The sequence below is a fragment of the Mytilus californianus genome, unplaced genomic scaffold (genome assembly GCF_021869535.1).
Source record: "Mytilus californianus isolate M0D057914Y unplaced genomic scaffold, xbMytCali1.0.p SCAF_3, whole genome shotgun sequence".
Classification (NCBI taxonomy): Eukaryota; Metazoa; Mollusca; class Bivalvia; order Mytilida; family Mytilidae; genus Mytilus; species Mytilus californianus.
In genome coordinates this window covers 120,223,359-120,249,721 of record NW_026262679.1, presented here as the reverse complement: position 1 = coordinate 120,249,721, position 26,363 = coordinate 120,223,359, and the positions used below count along the sequence as shown (strand labels likewise).

At 30.3% G+C, this 26,363-nt stretch overlaps 1 protein-coding gene across 2 annotated transcripts in view; it reads right to left on the bottom strand.

Moving 5' to 3' along the window:
• Window positions 1-236: 236 nt before the first annotated feature.
• The window catches only part of LOC127735981 (probable E3 ubiquitin-protein ligase HECTD2), a 66,178-nt gene continuing 40,051 nt past the window's right edge, over window positions 237-26,363 (bottom strand). For both annotated transcript variants that reach the window (XM_052246472.1, XM_052246473.1), the window contains 15 exons: window positions 25,516-25,561; window positions 19,996-20,105; window positions 19,241-19,389; window positions 18,298-18,421; window positions 17,723-17,819; window positions 16,012-16,119; window positions 15,604-15,736; window positions 15,006-15,094; window positions 14,081-14,242; window positions 13,766-13,840; window positions 12,922-13,009; window positions 11,590-11,696; window positions 9,817-9,932; window positions 7,144-7,284; window positions 237-6,347 (listed from right to left, as the gene is read on the bottom strand). In XM_052246472.1, coding sequence (XP_052102432.1) covers window positions 6,227-6,347; window positions 7,144-7,284; window positions 9,817-9,932; window positions 11,590-11,696; window positions 12,922-13,009; window positions 13,766-13,840; window positions 14,081-14,242; window positions 15,006-15,094; window positions 15,604-15,736; window positions 16,012-16,119; window positions 17,723-17,819; window positions 18,298-18,421; window positions 19,241-19,389; window positions 19,996-20,105; window positions 25,516-25,561 — 1,666 coding nt within the window. In that variant the 3' untranslated portion in view covers window positions 237-6,226. The remainder of the gene's footprint in view (window positions 6,348-7,143; window positions 7,285-9,816; window positions 9,933-11,589; window positions 11,697-12,921; window positions 13,010-13,765; window positions 13,841-14,080; window positions 14,243-15,005; window positions 15,095-15,603; window positions 15,737-16,011; window positions 16,120-17,722; window positions 17,820-18,297; window positions 18,422-19,240; window positions 19,390-19,995; window positions 20,106-25,515; window positions 25,562-26,363) is intronic.

The following is a 26,363-nucleotide window of genomic DNA, read 5'->3' as shown; positions in this document are numbered from 1 at the left end:
ATTCAAGGACGAGAGGTCTGAAAACTTCAGTATTCTTAATTAAGTATAGTAATCTGTTAGAGGCGCAAAATGTATTCGGGATAACCAAGGGTTACATGTGCACATATCTTTTGTGTCCTCAAGCATTATTCATTTAAATACAGAAAAAGGATAATAACAATCAAGTTTTATTACTAAATTGGTGGTTTTTATATTTTATCTTTATAAAAACGCTCTACAATACAAAACTATAAAAATACTTGCATAAAACATTTTATTAGAAAGAAAATCACAATGCACAAAAATAAACAATGATAAATAAGAAATAAAAAAGATTATATCACAGAACAAAATCTTCTAAGAAAACAGAACTATTGGTCTAGTTATTGCACATAGCATCAAATGCTTTAAAAAACTACTTTATTCTTGTTCTATTAAAGTTTGTACTTCATTCTCAGAAATAATATTTGGTTGTGTAGTTCAAATATCCCAGATGGAGGGCTTCTTGTTTGTATTTATGCAAACATTTCCTCAATGTCATATTCAGAAGATTTACAATTTGTATGGCATTAAGTACTATCATGTGTTAGTTCCCATTACCTGAATTTCATTCAATCTAATGCAGTTTTGACTGAGCATTTAAATTCTGTGCATCTGAATCTTCTGTTAAATGAAATAATTGCAGAAAACCTGGTTTCAACAATATGTTGCCAGTTAACAATTTCACATATGGAAGTTTTCAAATATTAAATTATTTTAAGTTTCAAAATTAATTGAATGCAATATAAATATTACTGGCTTTTACTGGACAATATGTTAATTTCAAATAAGAAACAATATTGAATATTTGTGCTCAAAGTCTTTAGCATTTAAAAATACTAAAATATTCTAAAAACCATAGATTTCTTATAGCTATTTGTGTTTTAAGAATAATTACATATACATTGTGTAGTTTGACACACTAACATAAAATTTTGATTAAATTTTAAAGTAAACAGAAATATTGGCACTATACAAGTGTCCTGACTAGATCAATTAATTAGTAAATACATATACACACATATCTAAAAAAAAACCAGATATATCTTATGCTCTATCAACTATAGCACACAGTGTTATGATGAAATGAGAGTGATCAGACATTAAATACAGACTCTTAAGAGCCTATTGTTCTAACCAATTATAGTTTACAATAGCAATAATCAAAAGTTATAACAAAAAATAAATTTACTGAATTTATAGCAAAACAATTTTTTTTTGGAAAATATATTGTTAATGGCAGCTGTTGAATTTTTTCACAAATTTTAGACTCTAGATTTTAAGTGTTATATTATTGTTGAAGACTATATGTTGAACTCTAGATGTTTTGTGTTTTTATTGAGGGATTGGGTTGCTGTCACATTGACATATACTTATATCCCCTTTAATTCAACTCATTGGTTAGACTCTATGTACTTCAATAGACAATGTAAGTACTACATTATGTTTACTGCTGCTGAAAGTCTCAATAACAACATTGTCATCAATGAGGTCTTTTTCAAAATATTATACAGAAAAACTTTATGCACTATTGCTATCATATTTTGTACAGGAGAAGACTTCCCAAGTTGGTATATGAATGAATAAATTTGAATCAGTGATCAAACAAAATAATTATAGACCTAATCAAATGTTGGAAAAAATCAAGATAAATCTAAATAGGTCTGTTTACTTGTTTTTCAGACATTATAATACATAAAGAGTTGGAATTTTAGAGGTATAAATCTATCTCTGGATTTAAATAAAAAATGAATGGGAAAATAAATGCAATTTTTATCATGTTTATACAAAAAATAAGATTGAAATAGTAACAATTTGAAAAGTGCAATACAGGTCTTAATTTCAAATTAATTATTGAAAAATCATGTGATGATGGGCAAAGTTTTTAAACATTGCTTAGGAAAATGTCAGGAGGATACATATTACAAACATTATTTTTTTGGTGTCAAACTATTACTCAAAATTTTAAAATCTATACCTATTTTACACCAATCTCAAGTTGTTTTTTATGAATGAGTTATACAGGTTGACTAGAGGTCAATCTGCATACACGATGTCATCCAACAATCCGTTCTTTCTGTGACGTGACAACATAGTGACATAGGAAAATTTACGGGAAAAGGCACTGATTTGAAAGTTGTCATCACAACAGAAGTATTTCATTCATATAGATATTACCATACACAAACTATATCATTCATATTGCTATTAATTATTGATGAATATGTAGATTTTTTTAATTCAATATGCATTAGATATTAAATTGTTTATCTGAAAAAACCTATGAGGTGCAATGCTATCGACATCAAAACAATATAATATATTTGAAACACGATCAGTTAAAGAATTTAGTAGATTCACTTAGAAGCTGCCTCATATAAAGTTGAGATATTAAGTATATAATCATTAATAAATAATCATAAAAAGAATGGACTCTCAACATACAAGCATAACTTGGAATGTGAAGGATGAAAGTCATTTTTGTAATGGAGCCCTAGACTCAAGAAGATATCATAAGAAGGCGAAAAAAGATAATGTAACATAAAGCATTTCTCTAAAATCCAAAGTTACATAAAAATATTCCCCAAAGATTATGTCAGTGAACAAAATGCAACAATAAGACCACATCAAATGATGATATGTTTGTTTATCATATGGCTTGCTGTTATATATTTTTCATTACAAATTATTTAAATCCACAGCATTTCAGATTATCAAGAACAAAATTCAAGATATTCTTATAACATTTAAAGTAATAAATTTGTATTTTAGCATTACACACTGCACTGCCTTAAACTGACTTATACTTTCTATATTTGACCATTTAATATAAAGTTCCTTGTTCTTTATATGTTCATTGGATTACAATGAAGAGAATTATAGGTGTTCAGTTAAAGTAAAACAAGACAAGTTTTAGGACCATCTATTTCAAATCAGACATAATATCATTCCTGTAAATAGACCAAGATGTAAATGCAAATCTGTAATATGACTTTGGTAAACTTCAGATTATTTCTGAACTCTTCAGAAATACTGTATTATTACTATACCAAAGTAAAATGCCCATATATGCACATCAATTATAGTTAAAGCTTACATTCAACATATTCTCTTGATAATTTATTGATTAGAAGTTTTGTAATAAAAAAACAATCATATACTTTTAAAAATTATAACATATCTGATCAATGCTGTGAATGGGGAAAAAAATAATTAAGAAACATAAGATATCACTAGGTTATACAAATTCAACATATACATAAATATGTGGAAACATATCACAGACTATTCATATGGACGGATAAACAATTCTAAGTACAGTTCCACATTAGAGTCAGGTGTGGGTCCATACTTTTATTTATTCCAAATTCTATGTCTCCTTTCTCTCCAATATATGATTTTTTTCATATGTAATTATCAGAAATTTTACATGTACTGCCTTATACTTTTGTGGAACCATACCTCCAAAATACATCTTTAATAATAACACTGTCAAATTGTAAGGTAGAAATATTTATAAATGCAAAAAAATAGCTTTTTTTATCAAGGGGTGATATAGTTTTAAAAAAATAGACCATGGCAATACTTATTTAACAGTATTTATATCAATAATTTACCCTGTTTAACAATGATTCAACAAAATATCATTAAAACATGTCTGCAATCATTCTGATATTAAACTCCTACAAAAATTTGTCTTTGTTGTCAGAGTTAATATGGTTTCTGATGAAAATCTCATATAAAATTTTTTTTTTTTATCATATATTCCTCAAAAGAGCCGTTACCAGCTGTACTGGATGTAGATGATCACATGTGATAAGGTTAATGATTTAAAGATCACATTCATAGATAAATGGTCATACATTTCATCAATTTTTAAGTCTGTATTGGTAATAAATCACTGTTTTTTCAGTGATCTATTTATATAAACTGGCATATACCATCTTTCCTCATGCATGTTTTATTATATATAAAGAAAAAAAATTGAGTTTTGTGTACTTTTTACAATACTTTAACAGTTAACAATAAGAGTATTAACCAATTCAGAAATAATTTTGCATTGTGAGAATATCTGTTGTTTGGACATTTTGTAAAATTGTCATATAAGCGGACACAATACTGCCCAATGTGATTTATGAGGATGAAAACTGAATTTCTGAACTGGTCCCTTGTACATAAATACCTTAAATTGGATAAACAAAAACTAAAGAGGTGTATTTTAGCCCTTTTTGTCTTAAAATCAAAGAATAACAAACACTTGTTATTTTTGAGTATAAATAAATTAATAAGATGTCCTTGTTTGAACTGTAAGTCTTTCAAATATTCACAAAATTCTTCAAGATTTTAAGTATTAATTATCAAATTTTCTTTAAAAAATATTGCAAAATTGCATAGTTTTGACACATATTTGTGAGTAGAAAATATTGAGCACATGCAATTAACTATTTATATGTCTAGCCTTTAATTATTTTTGATAGTATAATGCATATGTTGAAATTAAAACAGCAATACTTCAACATGTAAACTATGCAAAACATTCAAAGCCAATAAACCATGACTGAAAGTACATGGCCTAATAACCTCTGTGGAAATGAGTAATGCCAATGCTAATACAACTGCATACTAAATACCATTGACTTATCATAAGTTGTAAACTATGCAAAAGTTTCAAAGTCAATGAACCATGTAAGGGGCTGGGTCAAATAATCTCAATAGAAATGAGATGTGCAAATGCTAATACAACTGCCTACCAAATATCATTGACTGCCCATTAGAAGTTCATCGTAAAATGACCTAATCACACTCTTTAACATGTAAAATATGCATAATTCAATACATGACTAAGGGGGCATGGCCAAATGATTTCTATAAAATAATTCTCTCGTAAACTGAATTAATCACAAACTAATACATTATTGTCGCCTCCAGACACAGCATATATTTGTCTCTCTTTTTTAACTTCATCAAGGAAAGACAAAAAACAATTAATAAGAGAAGTGTTAATTATATAGACTAACATGCAATACATTTTTAAGTTGGTGGCTCACATGCTTTTCATACTTACACATCCAAACACAATTTGAAAGTCCACCAAAACATATGTATTTTAACATAAAATACTTGTGACTTTTTCTACGACATCATGACTACATTTATTGTGATGTCACAGATCTTAAGTAACCAGTTTTTAACTTTCCATCATATCAACTTCTAAAAAGTTCAACTGTCAGTGAAAAATTGGGCAAATTATGGTCCTCATTGCACCCTGTCCTTTATAAATGATTCCTACCTTACAAGTGTACACGGTCTAACCATGTATGATATTCTCATGTGGACTTTCACTTATTTGACCCAAAATATACATTTTGTGTAGAGCATCAGCATACCTCAATTTTCAATTTAAAATAATACAGGTTGAAGTCCACAGAAAATCGATAATTCTTAATACCGTATATCGGGTTATTTTCATGTAAGGTTTTGTTAGTGGTTTGAGCCCTAAAAGAGACAGTTAAATCTTTGCCATGTTCAATGCTCCCATTTCACAGCCTTCTACAATTCATTTAAATAAGCAGTGAAATGTCAGCATAGGATAAATGTGACAAAATATCTACTACGAACATGGCCAAAAATTATACAAAATTTCCCGATATACAGTATTAAACTTTAAGAGAACAGCATAGGAATCTCATTTTGTATGAATTTCCACATTTCCCCCATAAAATAACCTTAACTTACTAATTCTTGTGACAGTTCAATTTTTGCAATGAGTTGCCAAAGCTAGAAGTGTCTTCATAAAATGAATACCATTCCTGTGGCAAACAAGTCCAAGGGTTGTAATGTCACAAAAAGATGTTTCACCTCAAATGAAATGTGACCTTAATTTGTAATTCATTACTATACACCTTTAAACCAAAAGTCAGCACAATATCTTCAGGCATAAAAAAAAAACAAATCTGTACTACTGATAAATTGGTAAAGGAAGAAGGAATGACAGACTGAATAAGGGAAGAAATGACAGACATGGGTAGCAATTTATGCCCCCAGAACTTTTCCAAGACTATTTCTTGGTCTAAGGTAATGTTACAATTAATACTGTCATAGATTCTTCTTCATTCAAAACAAATATCAAATATAAACATAACAATGTCAACTTGACCAGCAAGATGACTTCAGATTACTCCAGCCAAAACAATTCACTTTTCCCAGATTACTCCAGTCCAAATCCTTCAGCATTCTCAATAGCAGTCAACAACTTCTGTCTCAGTGATTTTTTAGATTTGTAGCCTGGTAGGACTAGTTGGTTAAAACAAGTATGTGCCATGGGTAATCTGAAATTAAAAAAAAACAACTTGAATGTCATATAGTATTAAACCACACATTGTGAACTAGTTTAAATTTTGTAATTTCTAGGGCAAAACCTGTTCTTGATGTTTAATTTTCCAAGTTTTTGTGCTCCCTAACTTTGATCTTCCTTCATGGTCAAATTTTAGTGACAGGATATTTTTTTGAAATTTCACCTATTTTCCGAAATAAGCAAAACTTGACCCTTTTAGAAATGTTACCAATAAGAGGGGTGTAATACAGTATCTAACTGCATGTAAAAGATTATAAAACTTTTTCCCTTGATATCAGTAAATACAATCATATTTACAATCAGTTAACAAATAGTATCCTGCTGGATAGGATAATTCAACAATATCATGATGTATCTAATCTTACAATACGTATTTCTTCATAGGAAACTTGTCCATTTATTTAGTGACTTAAATTATTATTGTGTCACATGTACTGAACAAGTAAATATAATTGACAAAGACATACAAGGTTATTAAAAACAGAGTAAAACTTAGCAGTTCAATGGTTGTCATTTGTTCATGTCTTTTTTGTTTTTGTATATTGTTTTGTTGTAAATTAGGCCCTTAGTATTCTCATTTGAAATGTTTCACATTTTTGTGATGGAGCCTTTTATAGCTGACTATACAGTATGGGTTTTTCTCATTGTTGAAGGCCGTGTGATTGCCTATAAAGGCTTACTTTCACTTCATTTGAACTCTGGTGGATAATTGTCTCATAGGCAATCATACCATATCTCATTATTTTTATATTAAGCCAGTTATGACTTACAGATCACTTCCACTAACTCTGGATATTTTAAACTGCATTTCACTCATACCGCCAATTGGTATTCTATCACTGCCAGTGGTAAACAATAAAAACTTCTTCTGCAAGTCTAATGGAAAACTGAATAATATGTCCCAGAAATTCCTAAAAAAAAACCAAAACAGATCACTTCTGTATGTCAAATCAGAACCAAAGAATATTTCCTAAAAAATTCCTAAAAAATGAAACGACTCATCTCTGTATGTTAAATCAGAAACTAAATACTATAAATGTCTTAAAAAATAAATGGAGAATGTGTCCTTGGGACACAGATGACCCCCCCCCCCCCCCCCCCCCCCCCCCCCCCCTTTGCATATAACCTTATAAAGGAACATAGTGAACTGTAAAAGTGACGCTACCCAAATTGGAATTCAATCTGACATTTGATTGAGGCAAACTAAAGTTAGAGAACAGAAACGCAAACTTCAGCAATTTTTCCATTTATAAAGGGGCATAACTCATGAACGGTAAAAGTGATGCCACCCAAATTCGAAATTGATCTGTGTTTTGTGGTAATAAGCTTTGTGTATAAGTTTCATAACATTTGGTCAAGGGAAACTAAAGTTAGAGAACGGAAACCAATTTCAGGATGTAAGGACAGATGTACAGACGGACAAGGATAAACCTTAATACCCCCTCCTCTAAGGCAGGGGCATAATAAATAAAAATGAATTTCTTTTGTAAGTCTGATAAAAAAATAAACTAACAAAGGACAATAATGTTCCTCCTATTGTTATATTTTCCCAATTATTAAACTAGATGCACTTGTAAAACAAAGATATCAAGCCTGGCAAAAAGATGTGATAATCAATCACTTGGACCTATACATCACTTGAAACCTATACATCACTTGGACCTATACATCACTTGAAACCTATACATCACTTGGACCTATACATCACTTGGACCTATACATCACTTGAAACCTATACATCACTTGGACCTATACACGAAATTTATTTAGACGGATTTGAGGGACTTGTAAATATATGAATATTATAAGAGTCAAACTTCTTAACATAAGAACTCTGTTTTGGTTTTGTGTTTTCGAAGTATATTGGCATTTGTGAAAAAAAAATGTTTTTGCCTTATTGTCCAAGACTCTAAACAACAGTTTATGCAAATTTGAAGACATCAAATTTGTGAATATATATATATAAGAGAGAGAGAGTCTAACAAAAGTGAAAAAATTTAAAATATAATAATACAGTGTTTTAATACAATATTTCTAACACTATTATTCTAAAGACCCCCACTCCTCTTGTTTTCTGTCACACAATTAATTATTTTACAAGACCATGATAACACAAATAGATGTTGTTTACAGATCCCGGAAATTTAGATCATTACGGATAAACTTATCGATCCTATAAATAAACTTATCCTAAAAGGTTACCAATTTAACACTGTAATTAGATCTTTGAATGTTGTTTTTATTGGTATAAATATTGATTTTGTTACCAGTAAATAAAAATCAAATTAAATATTATTTTTATATACATATGCACATTCATGGCTCTACAATGTGTGGAATCTGTGGATACCTGTATTTTGCATTACACAAGGTCTGTTTTTCTCTGACTGTTAATGATGTCTTCACACTAAATCCATTGGATGTTGGATGTGTTTTGATTGATATTTTAGTCTTAGATTCATGATTTTTTTATTAGTTGTTTTTAGCTTTGAACTAGCTGTTAGTAACTGTGAGTGCTCTCAGATCTGTAAATACCCTGCCAAGTCCAATCTGTATTTTTGTTAGATGTTTTTCTGCTTTGTATCAATCTGATGAGTTAAGCCCTTTTCAACTGATTTTTATAGTGTGTTCTCATGTTGTACTGTTACACAACTGTCCTAGGTTAAGGGGAGGGTACTGGCCCAAGACCACAATTAATGACCCCACTTTTCGTTGTCAACGAATATAGTTCCTTTTAATTAGAGTGTATTATTTCTTAATTTTTTTTCTTTCCCTTCCTTACTCATTTCTTAGTTTTTTTTGGGTGGAAATGAAAGAAGAGAGGTGAAATAAACTTTTGAATGTTGTATTTTAAATGATTTTGATATTTGGAAAGAGTGATTAGGTCAGGTGCAAAAAGGTGATATTTACAGTTTTCAGAATATCTCTTGACTTGTCCATAGGGGTATGGATGTGTATTGGCTAAATTTGTAAGAGTGATTGGTTCAATCTTTCTGAATTTTGGACATATTTTTGGACTAGTACTATACATTACACACACAAAAGATTTGACAAAAATGCATGGTGCATTTTTTTTAATGAAACAAAACGTTATAAAGAACTAATAGAGGAATTTAATTGTGGTCTGTGGCCTACTATTAACAAATTACAGACTTTAACCCCGCCACTTTCTGTATGTGCCTGTCCCAAAGTTAGGAGCCTGTAATTCAGTGGTTGTCATTTGTAACTGTATATCATATTTGTTTTTGTTCATTGTTTTGTACTGTAAATCAGACCGTTAGTTTTCTGGTTTGAATTGTTTTACATGTCATTTGTTGAACCTGTACGATGACCTATAGTTGTTAACTTCTATGTCATTTGGTCTCTGGTGGAGAGTTGTCTCATTGGCAATCATAGCACATCTTATCTTTAAATATAGTATTATGAATTTGTGTAAAACTTACTTGATAGCAGGATCATTACTACTGTATCCATCATACACTGTTACCTTCTTCAGTTCCTTCATATCTAGGTTAGGATTACCACAAACTAACATTTCTACTTCCTGTGGTCGCAACATCTAACAAATATCATATTATCAAATTATATATTTTAAAATGGGGCAAAATCAAAATTTGTATAAAATAGAACAAAAAGAAACTTCGATATTTGTCTTTATGTATTCCTGAATTTGTATCAATTCTTCAACTTTGAATTATCTGTACTTTAAGTAAGACATGCACACATGTTCATTGCAATGTGCTTTTATTTGTATTTATGAGAAGAGGGTTATCACTGTTAAAAATACATGAATATGACATAAACTTCAGGCTATTTTGGTTTGTAGATACCAGGTTGCATATGCTATGGCTAAATGAAGATAGCAGGATCATTACTACTGTATCTGTCATAAGCATTATCATTAGGTTTGACTCTGCCCTCATATTTGTCATAACAGCATTATAATTCTCATTGTAAATCCTCTATACCATTATTTATTACAGACACTCTATATCTTTATTAGAGAAGTTTGATTCAGACTGCACTAGTAATTTCAGAAATGAAAATATAACTTCACATAATTTTCAGTGAGAATCTTAATGAACAATAATACTGTATACAATTTTTTTTTTTTAGCATCGACTTTTTTCACGATTTGATGATAAAATGGGCAGGTTAAATTTTCACTGTGAATAATGTTTCGCTGAATGGGAAAATAAACGCGAAAAAATCACTGTATATAGTATTGTTAGTGATGTAAACAACGTAAACTTTATTGATTGACAGGTAATCGATTGCAAATAAATATCAATACTGCAATCTAAATTACACATAATTCGGGGAACTTTCAAGAAAGTAATTTTTGTTCATTGCGACATGCTAAAATCGATAGTATATTAGAACAAATTCATAGCATATTTGTGCAAATATCCGTGTAAATGTGATTTATTTCAATTTATTTTTTACATTATATGCAAAATGTTTGGGTAATCACAACAATAAATAGATTGTCGCTTATCAATATTTTTGAACATGTCACTGATTGATGTGTTGTCAAAAGGTATGACATGTATGATTAGCCAATGTAATCATTATGAAAACAGACTCCTTAATTATTATGCACATTCTTGTGATCTGTCGGTTAACATAAAAAACTGATTTTATGTATAAAGTTATTTCATCTTTAGTGTGAAAACAGTGTACATATCAATTTCGTGTAAACTGGATAATTTACAATATTATGTGTGCAACGTTTAAACAGAGAAATATCTTGGAATATATAGGAAAATTTATGCGAAAAAAAATCTGATATACGGTATATGCCATCAAATAAGCCTCTTTATATATACATATTAACAAAACATTTCTGTTTTTTGTTTAACAAAAAGTTTTATGATAAGAGGTAGACATTCAAATAGTTCAAGCTAAAGGAAATATGAATTATCACAAATAATGTAACAATAAGGAACAAAGGACAGATAGCAGACGTAAGTTTATCACTTCAACTCATTTTGCTCTTTGAGAAAGCTGAGCTAATAAAACCATTGTTAAATAAAATTAATACACTTTTTAAGGAATTTAACATGAAAAATTAGAATTCAGAATCTGAAAACCCTAACCAGGGCTCTCTGTCATAAAACTTTACTCGGTATTTGGAGTTCAAAATTGAGTACAATAATCATGCTCGTAATTTTTATGACTGCAAGGCCAGATGTGTACATATATATACAACTTACAATCAATGCGTTCGATGCACATACACTGTGAAAACCATGGTAAAATGCTTGGAATTGTGGGTAAATTGATCTATTTAGAACCCAATCAACATACAACTGTACATACTCTGAAAAAAAATTCAAAACTATAAACTGAAGATAACTGATGTACATTTTCTTTTTTAATTTGTTAATGAATTACATTTTGTTGGAAAAATTTTCAGCTAAAGATCTTGTAGGTATAAATGTTTTTAACTGTAGTTTTTTATAACTGTTCCATGCCAAGTGGTGACTTCTTGCAATAAATTGGTTCACACATATCTGGTTTACAGTGTAACGTAAGGTTAAGTTGATTCCAAAATCTGAGTTATTAAAAGTAAAGAAGAATGACAATGCCTTTTTGTCCTTTAATTTGAAATGTTCTTCACTGTAAAACAAACATCCTCCTTTAGATGTTCACAGGGCATTACCTGTCAGTTATCAGATATTCAAAATTTGATGTGCATTTATGCTTCCCACCCTCATACTTCTTGCATTAATGACAAAAATCCTATAAAGGTCAAAGTTGTCAAAAAGTTAATTATTCTCATTAACATTTAGATAGGAACAACAACCTTTAAGTTTTATAAAATTCTATGATGGTTTGACAAAGACTGTATCTAAATGCTTACTGCAAAAAAGACTAAGTCCATTTTTTTATCAGTGAAATATGAAAAAAATGAAAAAGTGATTTCAAAATTTGTCTATGGATACTGTATTTTGATCATAAAAAAAGCTTCAGTTCAAGTGTCATATAATTCCAAGAAGGTTTGACAAAGGTATTGATGTCTAAATATCTTAAACCAAAGACTGAAACCTAAAGCTGATGGAATTTAGGATTGCTATGTTATTGCTATGCTTTGGGACAAAATTTTGCAGGCTGGACAATAACAAAATTATGAAATGATTGTTAAATTTTACTATTTAGGGACCAAATATTGAAATAATGACTCTTATCATACCTCCTCCTTTATCATAACTAGGGTTACTAAAATGTTTTGAACTATATTTAAAGAAATTTTAGAAATATACAACTGATGGACCATTAACCAGTACAAATCACTGCAATCAATGACCAAAGAGGTTGGTTATCAGGCAATTTTTCAATTATTTGTAATATAAATCAAAGGAAATAATAAATAGTGATGCTCACTGAAGGATGGAGGTTCAAAATCTCAACTAATAAAACACATCACATGAAATAGCATAAATGAATTGAATATATAAAACCAGCCAACAAACAAAGAAAAACATTTTAATTGACATTTTCTATCCTTCATGAATGAGTCAGTATTACTAGTAAATGACACCTACCTTCCCTATTGGCTTTAGTGACAGATATATCAGCACCACCTGGCTTTAATTCTACAGTTTTAACAGATCCAAATTCAGACTGAGATACCTGTGTAAAAGTAGAAGGTCAAAATAAGATTAACAGGATTATTTTTGTTATACAATTTGCATATCTACAAATACTTGAATGATATTGGTCCATTAGAATTTTTCTACTTGGTTTATACTTCCATAGACCATGCTGCAAAAACTATTTTCATAGCCTACGTAAACACCATGTTGATTTCATCCGATGTATGGAATACTGGGGTTCCATGAAAGTTTTAAATTGAAAGAAAAAATTAAAATATTTTGATTTGCAATTATAAAGATTAAACACATTTTTTCTAGAGGTTATTGATGTGAAAACTAGGTTGCTGACTCACAAACTTTATATAAAAGTCCTTCAGACATCAATAATCTCTAAAAAAAAAGCAGTTAAATCCGACAATAACTTGATTGTGCAATGAAAGTTTCTTTTTGTTTACAATTGCTTTATTTCAGGCAATGAATGACAATATTTACAGTATGACTTTTCCATTTTTATCAATAATTTTATCATAATCTCCTGCATACTTATACCTTAAAGAACATGTGAATTAATTATTTTCCAATATCAGCGTAAAAAAAAAAGACAAAAGGCACAAAGAAAACAATACCATGTTTTGATAAGTATAATTTTGTTTTATTTCATCTCCTCAATCTGGACATAAGTTTGATGTTGTCATGTAGGTTTAGATCAATAATAGTGTTGACAAGATTGAGGATTTTGGACAGGTTGATTTCTCATTCAATAGGTACACAGAATACAGTTCAACAAAATTACCTGAAAGGTTAAACCAAAATCATCTTCTACGTCACCATCATATAACAACAAATCCTTCAAACCACTGGCTACTTCCTGTAAAGAAACAAAAGTGGAAAAATTCTATATAAGCAAAGATTTATGATGTAACAGATTTAACTATGTATCAGAATTTAAAAAAATTGCTTTATAATAAGAAGACCAATTCATATCAATATAAATTTGGTATGTGATATTATATTTTGTAAAATGATAAAATAATGATAATAACTATTTATAAAATATCACAAAATTCATATTTCTGTTTAAATGTATTTAAATTTTGATTATACATACCGGTTGAACGGTTTTGAGATCATTTACAGTTAATGGTGTGACTCCAACAACAGCTCTGGGGTTATTATATGGTACTACAGCAGGGCTCAGTAACTTCTTGTAACAACAGGCAGGAAATCTTATGTCCAGTATTATACTATTGTATACTGCTAAACCCATTAACTAATTAGTGTTAAGAAATATCTGACAAAATGTTTATGATTGAAATGGTCATCATGTAAATGACTCTGTAAATTGAATAAGTTTCATATCTCAAAAAATGGGCTCTTTGGGAAAAGTATAAAATTGTCAATAAAAAAAAAAATTATAATATGATTTATATATGCACAATACATGTTTCTGGTATAACCTTCATGAAGTTCACTGAAGACTAAACTTTAGGAAAGCAAAATATTATAATAGGTCTTACAGCATAAAAACCTAACCGAAATACAGATCCCTTGTACTTGTTTTACTTACAAAGATCTCACAATACTTTGTACTATTTTCAATTGAGAGCCATTAAATTAATGAATAAAACAACAGCCTTTAATCTTTTCAGGTATGAATCACAATGACAAATCCTTGGGATTCTGATAAGATCACTAGAATAGGAAGTAAAATTAAACATTGTCATGTCCTTGTAAGCAAAGCACACGATCTGCACTTTCATCAGATTGCATAAAAAAATTACAGGTCCTTAACAGAACAGTCAAAACTGTCCAAGTTGCAAATGAGTCTTAGCACAATTTGTTAATCTAATTAATCTAAAGAACGGACACTTTTAAACTTACACACTCACAGCCAAAGGAGGGTTAGGGAAGGGGAATGGTGTAAGGAAGGTGTTAATCCAGTGTTTATCAACTGAGTGAAGATATAAACAATGAAAAAATACACTGAAATATATATGAAACAAGTGACTTCTGTCAATACTGAAGAAGGATACAACTCCTACAAGGTTAAATTCTTGGTAAGTTTCACACTGAGCAGAACTAAACCAATGTACACCAGCTTTCTTGTCATATGTAAACATACCTGTAAAATATATCATAAATCATAGCTTTAGGTAAATAATATATTTCACTATATGTCGGGAGTTTATATTTTATGATATTTGCTGCACATTTTTTTTGTAACTTATGGTAGAGCAAAATTTTTTAAAATTAAAACCATCCAGAAACATCGACTTGATCTAATTGCCACCAACATTTAATCAAGTCTTCTTTTTTTCAACTGGAAACACCATGGAGGTAATATTCTTTCCATACCTTATAATATGTGTCATTCCTGTCATTATAATAAACATAAAGTTATATAGCTCTCTCTAGAAACATCGGTGTTTATAATAAATATTCATAAGAATGTTTTTTTTCTAAGGTTTTATTAACAGTTGCAAACACCCTATATATCTGTATGCAGAATTTAGATGTAGCTTATAACTTACTGATCCATACAAATTTAAATCAGTTACTTTGCAAATGAGGCCTTTTACATTGATTTTGGTTGTTATATGTGCACATTTGTTTATACTTTGATTTTCTTACCATAATCAGAATGAAATATTTGTCGTAGTAGGAGAAGGAACCATTCTTTTGTCAGTCCTCCCATATCAAGACCTGGTTCACCAACAAACGTAACTTTCAGTTTCTTCTTTAAATCATGCTGTTTCTCTGCAATCTGTGAAATTTCAGATCAAACTTATATATCTTCTCATAATGAAAACTAATTAATCTAATTAAAATGAAAGAAAAGTAAACATTAAGTATAAAAATTAATTTAGCACAAAAAAATAAAAAATAAAAGAATAAATAAAAAAGATAAATAAATAAAAAAAAATATGAAATTTCATCACCATAAATTAAAGGACTTGTGACTTTCAAGGTTCACCGAAAAAAATCAATATTTCACTGCTATATATGTTACAATTATATATAATTATTTCCATGCATTACCTCATTTAAAGAGTCAGAGACCAGATAGGCTCTTCTAATGTTTAGGTTCAGAAACAACATCCCTACATCTGGTAGTTGCCGTCTTTGCACCTTGGCCACTAAACTTCTCTATAAAAATATATTCATTTATCAACTAACAACATGGCAATAAAATAACAGTAAGATTATTCTTGTATACAAGGAATTTTATCTGTAATGTGAGATGTGGTATGATATAGCCAATAAAACAACACTCCACCAAAGACCATCTGACGTAGAAGTTAGCAACTATAGGTCACTGTATGGCCTTCAACATGCCTTCAACCAGTCTTTGCTCTTACTTCTAAATGTTGCAAGCTTAACAGAAAAGCAGTAAATATCAATTTTGAATTGTTGATTTGGCTGAGGATTCAACCCACAACTTTCTGAAAGTTGTGGTGCAGAAATTTGCGGCTAGCAAGATACCAGGAATCCATATAGGCAATTAACATGATAAATGAGTCAATTTTTTAAGCTTGCACTTTTTGTATTGAAGTAAAAAATAACATGCAAATCAAAACTATAATGGTTAATTGACCACAGTCATTCTCAAGGTCCATCAGACATGTGGCAATGTCCAGTAATAAATTGTTTGGTCCAGTAAAGTGTCATCAATTACTGGACCAAATGACCAGTGAAGATGTAAGAATTTTGTTATACTCATAATGTAAAAGACTACTAAAACACTGACTGGACCAGACATGCTTGAACAATTAATGGACCAAAAGACCACTGAGGTCCAAAAAACATCTGTGACAAACAAGTATAGTATAATTATTTCTAAAACAAATTCTTCAACATCAGAGTTAACACCCCTGTCTTTATAAACAATTATTGTTCCATTCACATTCTCAATTATACATGCAGGAAAAAATTCAGCACGGTTCAAGGTGAAGCAATTATAACTTAATCCAATGGAAGTGTTAACAGTAACTAGTCCATATCATAAAAAATGTAAGGGTTAATTGAGGAGGGAGAAAATTATATTTCTTATAAATGCATCCACACAGTCGCATTCCAAAGTGTTTGTCAGAATCATAAAGATCTGTATGTCTGTATTTGTTAATGTGGTTCATAAGTGCTTCTTGTTTCTCGTTTTTTATATAGATTAGACTGTTGGTTCTCCTGTTTGAATGGTTTTACACAAGTCATTTTTGGGGCCCTTTATAGCTTGCTGTTCAGTGTGAGCAAAGGCTCTGTGTTGCAGGCCGTACTTTGACCTATAATGGTTTACTTTTACAAATTGTGACTTGGATGGAGAGTTGTCTCATTGGCACTCATACCACATCTTCTTATATCTATGTACATAGTTTTCTTGTCTTCCATATGCATATCTAAAGCAGTAAATAGTTTGGGTTTCTAAAGGCCACACAAGTTTAAATTTTATACAGAAAATTTGCTCTATTTAAATGTCATTTGAAGTGCAATCAGAAATTTGTAAAGGTTTCTGCAATTTAACAACTTAAACCATATATTTTTGAATATAGCATAATACAAACTGCATTTAGGCAAAGTATGAAAGAATTCTGTCATTTTTTGTTTAAACCCCTTTACTAACATAAATCCATTTTTATTTTTAACACTTTTTCATATAATAGATATCTTGCTCCTGGATCTGTGACAAAAGTAAATTTTGAAAAACTTAAGGGAATATAACTGAGTATGTTCTGAGATGAAATGATTTTATACAAACCCTGGCCATTATAATCATTTGTTGTTCTGAATCTCGTTGTAAAATTGTTCTCTTTGCTGTTATACTTAAAATGAATGGATATTGACAGAAGGAAAATCTGAAAAAAGAAAGTAAGATAATTTTTCTTCAAATTATATGTGACATCTTTTGCAGTACTTTTTTTTGTGGATTTTCAGCATCTGCATGCTTAGTTTCCTTAAACTTTATTTTTGTCTCATTTCTTTTATTATAAGTTAAATAACACAACTATAATCACATTAAGGAACATTCTCTTTTATGGGGGGTTTAAGGGGTTTTATACCTGGTTTATGGGAGTTGACTCATCAAATCAGTGATGTGTTTTAAATGGTGACTTTTGCCAATACTTGATAAGCATTAATGCAATACAGAATTAAAATAATCTGTGTTAATAAAAGCCTAACAATTTTATGGTAATAGTTGATACAAAGTTATCAGTAAGAGTAAGGTCTATACCTCTTAACTTTCAAAATAAAAATAAGGAAATGAGGTATGATTGCCAATGAGACAACTATCCACCAAAGTTCAAATAAAGTTCATTAGCCTAATATACTTACCCAGCACAAGAGCTAGGATTTTGCCATGTATAATACTCAGCCATCAGATCTAAGTGATCCAGGGTTGGATTGTAAAACTCATAGAATGGCACCAAAAGAGGACTAGATAAATTATTTGCAGCATCTAAAATTCAAATGAAACAAATATTTTGGTACAGCAGTAAAATTATAAACAAAACAAAAATTGCTTTGAAAACAGCAACTTTTTGCTTGGTGCATTTCTTGTCAATATAATGAGATAATTATTTGATATAAATATTACTGGCTATTCTTAAATTTTTGAAATAAAAAACACAAATAACAATGGAAAAAAAAAGAGAACGATTTTAAACATATGTTTGTGGTGTTTGCCTATGCAGCAGTATTACAAAGGAAATTAGTTATTATATTAATTGATTGTTGGTGTCCAATGGCACTTTCAACTATTTCATGGTGGCCAGTTTTTGTTTGTTGAGGAAAACAGAGTACCCAATGAGAACCACAAACGTCTGCAAGAAAACTGGCAATTCTAGTCAATTAAGATCAAGAGTCAAATACACCTTGTCAGGAGCGGGGTTCGAACTCACAACATTAGTGTTGACAGCTAGGGATAACTGTACATGTACAACTTGCATCACTATGCTAGGGACTCTCTTGTTATATTGATGACTTTCACATATAAGTATGAATTCTTCTTATAGGAACTGTAGTATATATATATATATATATATATATATATATGTGTGAAAAGTCTTACATTAGTGTATATAAGTGAATAATCTTAAAGAAGCTAATATTCCTTGTTTTAATATTAAATAACATGCATTTGTATTTTTGCATATCCCTTCCCCTTTTCCCCAATATCAATAATATCATGCATATTTCTTTAAGAAGCATTACAACTGACTTAAAGTTTTTCCTTGAAGGAAAATATACTAGTAATATAAATCACTTCATAACTTACTTATTAATGCCATGACTTTGGTGGCACTAGGGACCCACCATGAACACTTTTGCATAGGAGGTAAATCTTGAGGACGAGGAGGGAACAGACGGATTGATATGAAACTATGGAGACGTTTTATAAGCTTCCTGACTGGAACAGATTTTAGCCTGTAATTATAAAAGAAAAAGAAATTAAATGTGAATGTTTTGCTGTTATTCATCAGTAACTGATTGCAAAAAACATGTATGGTAGTATTTCACATTGAATTATTTTACTTGTCCCAAATGAGTCAAACCAGTACTAGTATAGTCAAAGCAGTCATCTGTCACTATATATATATATATTGTAAACCCAAAGCTGTATGATTATATATTTCTTCTATGTTAAGTTTGTAAATTAATGTACTTCCTGCTCTCAGTCCCCTACTGACATGACAACTATTCCGATTATTGTGAAAGTACTTAATTCAGAGATTCCAATTGTCATAGTTAGAAATTTATAGACTTTACTTCCTCGTTTCAGATTTATACCTAACAAAATTGTTGTGTAAATACTGAAATGAATAATAATTCCTCCCCCACAAATTAAAACATTTTTACAGTACACATGAATATATTGTTTCAAGAAATCCATAAGGAGTTTCACACGATCAGTATTGCATATCTTATAAATTTGATCTTTTTCATGTTTATTTTTTATCAAGTCATGTTGCTTTGATGCTGACATAAACGATGACATATAAATAAATGATCAAATTCTCCAAGGGTTTATACCGTCTGATCCAATGAACAAGGAAATGGTGGTCATGATCGTTCAAGGCTGCAATCTGTCGTAACATGTGAGCAAATATTACATATGTAGAGGCACTCTCAAACTGAGGATTCTGAAAAGAGTTCATACATTCAATATTACATACTGTTAATTCAGAAATTATTGCCAGGTTTTTATAAATGCAAATAATGCGATTGGATGAGTATAAAAATTATAAGAACTCGCATTCTGATAACTTAAACATAGATCTGTATGCAGATTTTTTCGAAATAACAATAAGTAAACTAAGTATTAAACTAGCATTTTTGTTCATTCTTGAAAAATCGCAATATTAAATGCACACAAAAATTTACAGTAAATATAGGTACTCTAATCTTGAGTTTATGAAAGAGTTACATATATTTATGTACTCTCAAAACTTAGGATTCTTATAGTACATTGTATAAGAAGTGAAAGAACACAAAATGTTGTATATGTTGGGGTAACTCCCACACTGAAGATTCTGAAAAGATACAACCAAATATTGTAATTGTTAAAGTAACTCCAACTAAATATTCTGAAACAAGTCCAAAAAATTGAATATTATATAACTGCATATGTAAACAGTGTCTAAATCGGAGATCTAAAATTAAAATAAACAACAATATATTACATATGCGGAGGTACTTCCTAGATGTGGATTCTAAAAAAAAAATTCAAGATAACATTCAAGCAGGTATATTTCTGCTAGAATGCTAACCTACTTTTATGCACATATATATGTAGGTTTATATAATCAACATCCTTCCAAAAAAAATAAAATGTTCCGCTGGGTGCAGCTTGATACGACCGCAGAGGTCGAACCCTGAACAGTTGGGGCAAGTATGGACACAACATTCAAGCTTGATACAGCACTGAATTTGGATTGTGATTAAATATTTGACACAGCAAGTTAAAATTTTTTAATTTACCTATTCAAACCATATTATTATTTGCTTTTATATATAAATCAGAAATAACCAAATCAAAATGGAAAATTTTAAAGAAAAAAAAAATCCCTCCCCCAAATATTTTGAACCCCCTTATGGTTCATCACTCCCAAACTCAATCCCAGCCTTCCCTTTGTGGTATGGTACCTTGCAGTACAATTTCAGAGAGATCCATACACTTGAACACAGGTTATTGTCTGGAAACTAGAAAAATGCTTGTTTTTAGGCCCCTTTTAGGCCTCAAATTCCTAAACGTTTAGGGCAATTACCCCCAAACTCAAACCCAGCTTTCCCTTTGTGATATGAAACCTTGTAGTACAATTTCATAAAGATCCATACATTTACACATAAGTTATTGTCCTGAAACTAGAAAAATGCTTGTTTTTTGCCCCTTTTGGCCCCTAATTCCTAAAATTTTGAGGCAATTACCCCCAAAATCAATCCCAGCCTTCCCTTTGTGGTATGGTACCTTGCAGTACAATTTCAGAGAGATCCATACACTTGAACACAAGTTATTGTCTGAAAACTAGAAAATGCTTGTTTTTAGGCCCCTTTTTGGCCCCAAATTCCTAAACGTTTAGGGCAATTACCCCCAAACTCAAACCCAGCTTTCCCTTTGTGATATGGAACCTTGTAGTACAATTTCATAAAGATCCATACACTTACACACAAGTTATTGTCCTGAAACTAGAAAAATGCTTGTTTTTAGGCCCCTTTTTGGCGCCAAATTCCTAAACGTTTAGGGCAATTACCCCCAAACTCAAACCCAGCTTTCCCTTTGTGATATGGAATCTTGTAGTACAATTACATAAAGATCCATACACTTACACACAAGTTATTGTCCTGAAACTAGAAAAATGCTTGTTTTTTGCCCCTTTTTGGCCCCTCATTCCTAAAATTTTGAGGCAATTACCCCCAAAATCAATCCCAGCCTTCCCTTTGTGGTATGGTACCTTGCAGGACAATTTCAGAGAGATCCATACACTTGAACACAAGTTATTGTCTGGAAACTAGAAAAATACTTATTTTTGGCCCCTAATTCCAAAATGTTTTGGGCAATTACCCCCAAACTCAATTCCAGCTTTCCCTTTGTGATATGGAACCTTGTAGTACAATTTCAGATAGATCCATACACTTACACACTAGTTATTATCATGAAACTAGAAAATTGCTTGTTTTTTGCCCCTTTTTTGGCCCCTAATTCCTAAAATTTTGAGGCAATTACCCCCAAAATCAATCCCAGCATTCCCTTTGTGATATGGAACCTTGTGGTACAATGTCAGAGAGATCCATACACTAACACGCAAGTTTTGTCTGGAAGTTACAAAATTGCTTATTTTTGGCCCCTTTTTGGCCCCTTATTCCTTAACTGTTGGTACCATAACGGTAAAAAACCCCAAAATCAATCCCAACCTTCCTTTTGTGGTATTGAACCTTATGGTAAAATTTCATAGAGATCCATTCACTTAAACTAAAGTTAGAGTGCGAAAACCAATGTGTCTTTCGACGACGACGACACCAACGTCATACCAATATACGACCAAATTTTTTTTAATTTTTGCGGTCGTATAAAAATCACTTTCTAAATAGTTAACAGGATCTTCATAGCGGTAGATCCATCTCTAGTATAATGTACTTATATTTTGGCATGGAATGAATCATAGTCCTAAATTACTTATAGATTTTCTCTTAGCAGTCATTAAAACATCAATAAAACAAGTAATCTAGTTAAAAAGCTTCAAATGCCAAGTTAATTTCAATACAAGGTTACCTTAAAAATTATGACAATTGTTTGTTGACATCAAGATCCGAATATTTGTTTAACAAATCTAGCGTTTCAATGATATAATAGACGTATTTCCCTTACTTAATGCTGTAATTATGGATATGGAGCATTACTGGAAAGGAGTGATCAATTATTTAATGGAAGTATTGAATTACATGTCTGTGTTTACTACAACAATCAATGTTACCCAGGACAGTACAGGAAATAAAGGTGAAATGGAAGAACTATTCTCTCATTTTTATGTAATGCTTTTTATGCAGATAGATTTTTATCTTTCCTTGTAGTTTAAAGGATAATAGTTACAATATTTTAAACAGATGTCACATTTATTTACTTTAATCACTACATATTTTTTAAATAATTGTAGAATGTTTTTCAAATGCTTATAAAATTAATTCTAAATTTAAACTAGATGTGTTGGAACGACACGAATGGCCCCGCTTGAAAAAAAGGCTTGAAACCATTTATAGGAGTGGAAATTTTCAAAATCCTTTGAAAGCCTGTAATTTTGGCAAAAATCAGCAGAACAGAACCTCGATCTTTAACTCTCCATAGTAGACTGACATACTAATTATCAGCTCAATATGTGAAGGCTTTTAAAAAAAGTCTGTATACCTGTTCATTGAGGAATGATGGAATGACAGAATGATGAACAAGGGTAAAACTATATGTCTCAAATAGCTGGGTTGCAATATGAAAAGAAATCCAGAAAAATGTGAATAAAAATCTTCAAATCATTCTATAATGGTATGGGTGCACAACTTCAACATGTGTATGATGTTTCTGTGAAGTCTTAGAGATCTTGGTCGAAAACTGTAGGAGAAGTTAAAACTCTTTGATATATTTTGCTGAAAAATTACTAAGTTCCCAAGTCTGGAAAAGGAGAAAAAATTTCTCAAACAATTCCATAATAGCAGTCACATAACTTCAACATATGTGCAACCTTCCTGTGAAGTTTCAGGAATCTGGGTTAAAAACTGTAGGAGAAGTTGGTTACATAAATTATGTACCCAAAAATATCAATAAAGCCAACAGTGTATTGATTCCAGTTTCATAATAATAGATCACAAATAGAAAATTGATTCACCTTTCTTATTCCTCAAAGAAAAAATTAATTCCACAAAAACACAACAGACCAGCAGTGTCATTATTGTTTTTAATTTGTTATTTATCATATGAAGAAGACTTTTTTATGTACTTCCTATTGGATAAAACATAAAACTGAGCAGACAAATTGATTATCAAATTGGCACAAAGTTAGAAAATTCTATAAAAATCTTACAAGACTTCTTCCTCTTATATTTACTTTTTAATGGTTCATCAGTTCACAAGAAGATATTCAATTAATTTCCAATAGGCTTAGGTGCAAAACCAAGACCGTTTCAACTAATGTATGCCATATACTTTTTGTTTTTCAAAAAGATTTATACTTTGTATGATGAGGACCTCATGGATTCATACGATTCCTTCAGTTATTTGTTTGTTACCTTGATTTGTAGTCATAATCAATTTATTTAGATTGGAAGGTTCCTCAGCAAGACCACAAGATGTTACTACATCTAAATCTATTGTTTCAATGTTTAGAAGATAATGTTTAAACTTGTATATGCAGATCAAACTTCTGTTATCCTCTGATGATGAGCTTTGGATTAATATGTAAAATTTCTATCAGTGGTTAGGGATCAGAAATCCTGATAGTTTAGGATCAACCATGATCAACACAAAGTGAAAGCTAAAAATTTATACATGTAATTGATATTTAATAGAAATTTAAAAATTGACATGTAATAATAATTCATACATCTATAATAAAATATTTATCATTATCATATACTTTAAGTAAATAACTTATAATTTTTACAGTATGATAATAACATTAAATTTAGGTGAATTCCATATTTTCCGAAATGGTGCTTAGCCGGCTGATATGAAAAATTTATCAACTGCTTCCGGGTATTATCGCATGCCTTTCCGTAACGTTATCACATATGGCATTTCGACATTACTCAGCAAATTCCAGAAATACACCTCAATCATATGTTTTCAGTGAAAAACATAACAAAGTAGGGTTTTTTTTTTATAGTCAATATAAAAATATATTATACTGTTGTTTTTCTGCTCTGTTGAGGCATATGACAGAAAGATTTCATATCTGATGTATTACATTTGGCTTCCGACGTCCGTAAACTTTTCACTTTTTGAACTTCTACTTGAGAACCACTCAAAAGGATCAATATATTAAACTGTTATTTTTCTCCATTGTTGAAGCATATGATAAAAAGATCATAACATGTCATTTTCATATCAGATGTATCATCAGCACTTGAGCCCTCGGAGCCTTCAGCTCTTGGGCTGATAATATATCTGATATGAAAAATGCCATGTAATAATCTGATAATATTACCTAAAACTTTTTGTTTCCTCAACAATTTGTTTCATGTTTTTGTTCTATATTTTATCTGATACAATATCATGAATATAGTGTGAAACAAATCAATAAACCTTTTACATAAGTCAACTTATATAAAATTACGTTTCATCTATACAAATGTTTACAAAACATATATATATGTAAAATATTGATCTATATTGCCTCCTCTAAATCCAAATTTGAATTACCCTTTTAAAAGACCATTTTTTAGAGACAAATCCTTGTACAAATACAATATTTTATTTCATTGTATTTAAAAAAATGATTAATTGAAGATATATTTCAGTCTGACTATTTGTGAAACAAAGACTCAGCTTTTCAATAATAAATTAATTACCTGCATCAATACTAAGTAAGCTCGTAAATCATCTTTTGTGTGAGGCCTGGAAAAAAACAAATATATTTTCAAATATTTGTACAAAAAATAATTATAATTCTTAGCTAGCATAAATGTGGTTGTATGTTCTTCATAATATGAATGAAAATTTTGAATAAGAAATTACAGGTCAGAACTTGAATACCGTAATCGGCCTTGTATAGTTCATACTGGTACATTGTCCTCCCCCTCTCGCCATGAGAATTCAGATTCAGGTAAACAAATTTTTGCAACTGTTCGAAAAAGTTTAATGAAACTCTGGTAATTTCAAGTCATTTCCAGTATTTTCATGGAAAATAACCCATTTTCCATCATCAAATAGAAGTTGAAAATGAATGTTAATGATTCTAAATGCTTTACAAGTGTTAAAATAAGTCAAACTCACAATTGAGAAACTTGTGTATGTTTGAACTGGAAGTTCGAATAGCTTGTGTAAATGAAAATAAATACGATGAGAGTGTGCGGAAAATCTGCACTTAATAGATACTAGAACACGACTTTGAAAGTAAAACAGCTCCATCATTTAGTAAAATGCTGTTAAACATATCCACCATATTAATGTTTGAAGGTACAGAGTGCAAAGGCTGAAATGTCTCATCTACATTACGGATCATGATTGAATTTATGTCGAAAGTCTTTTTGATAAAAGTTATACAACAAGTATCACATAAACTTCAAATTACTATAAATGCTCCATGTAAATGAGATCAAGGTCAGATAAACCTTTCCAGAGGAAAAATACCCATTCAATCATGCATTACATCAAATATAGTTGACCTATATCTTACAGTATCTGAGAAACATTCATA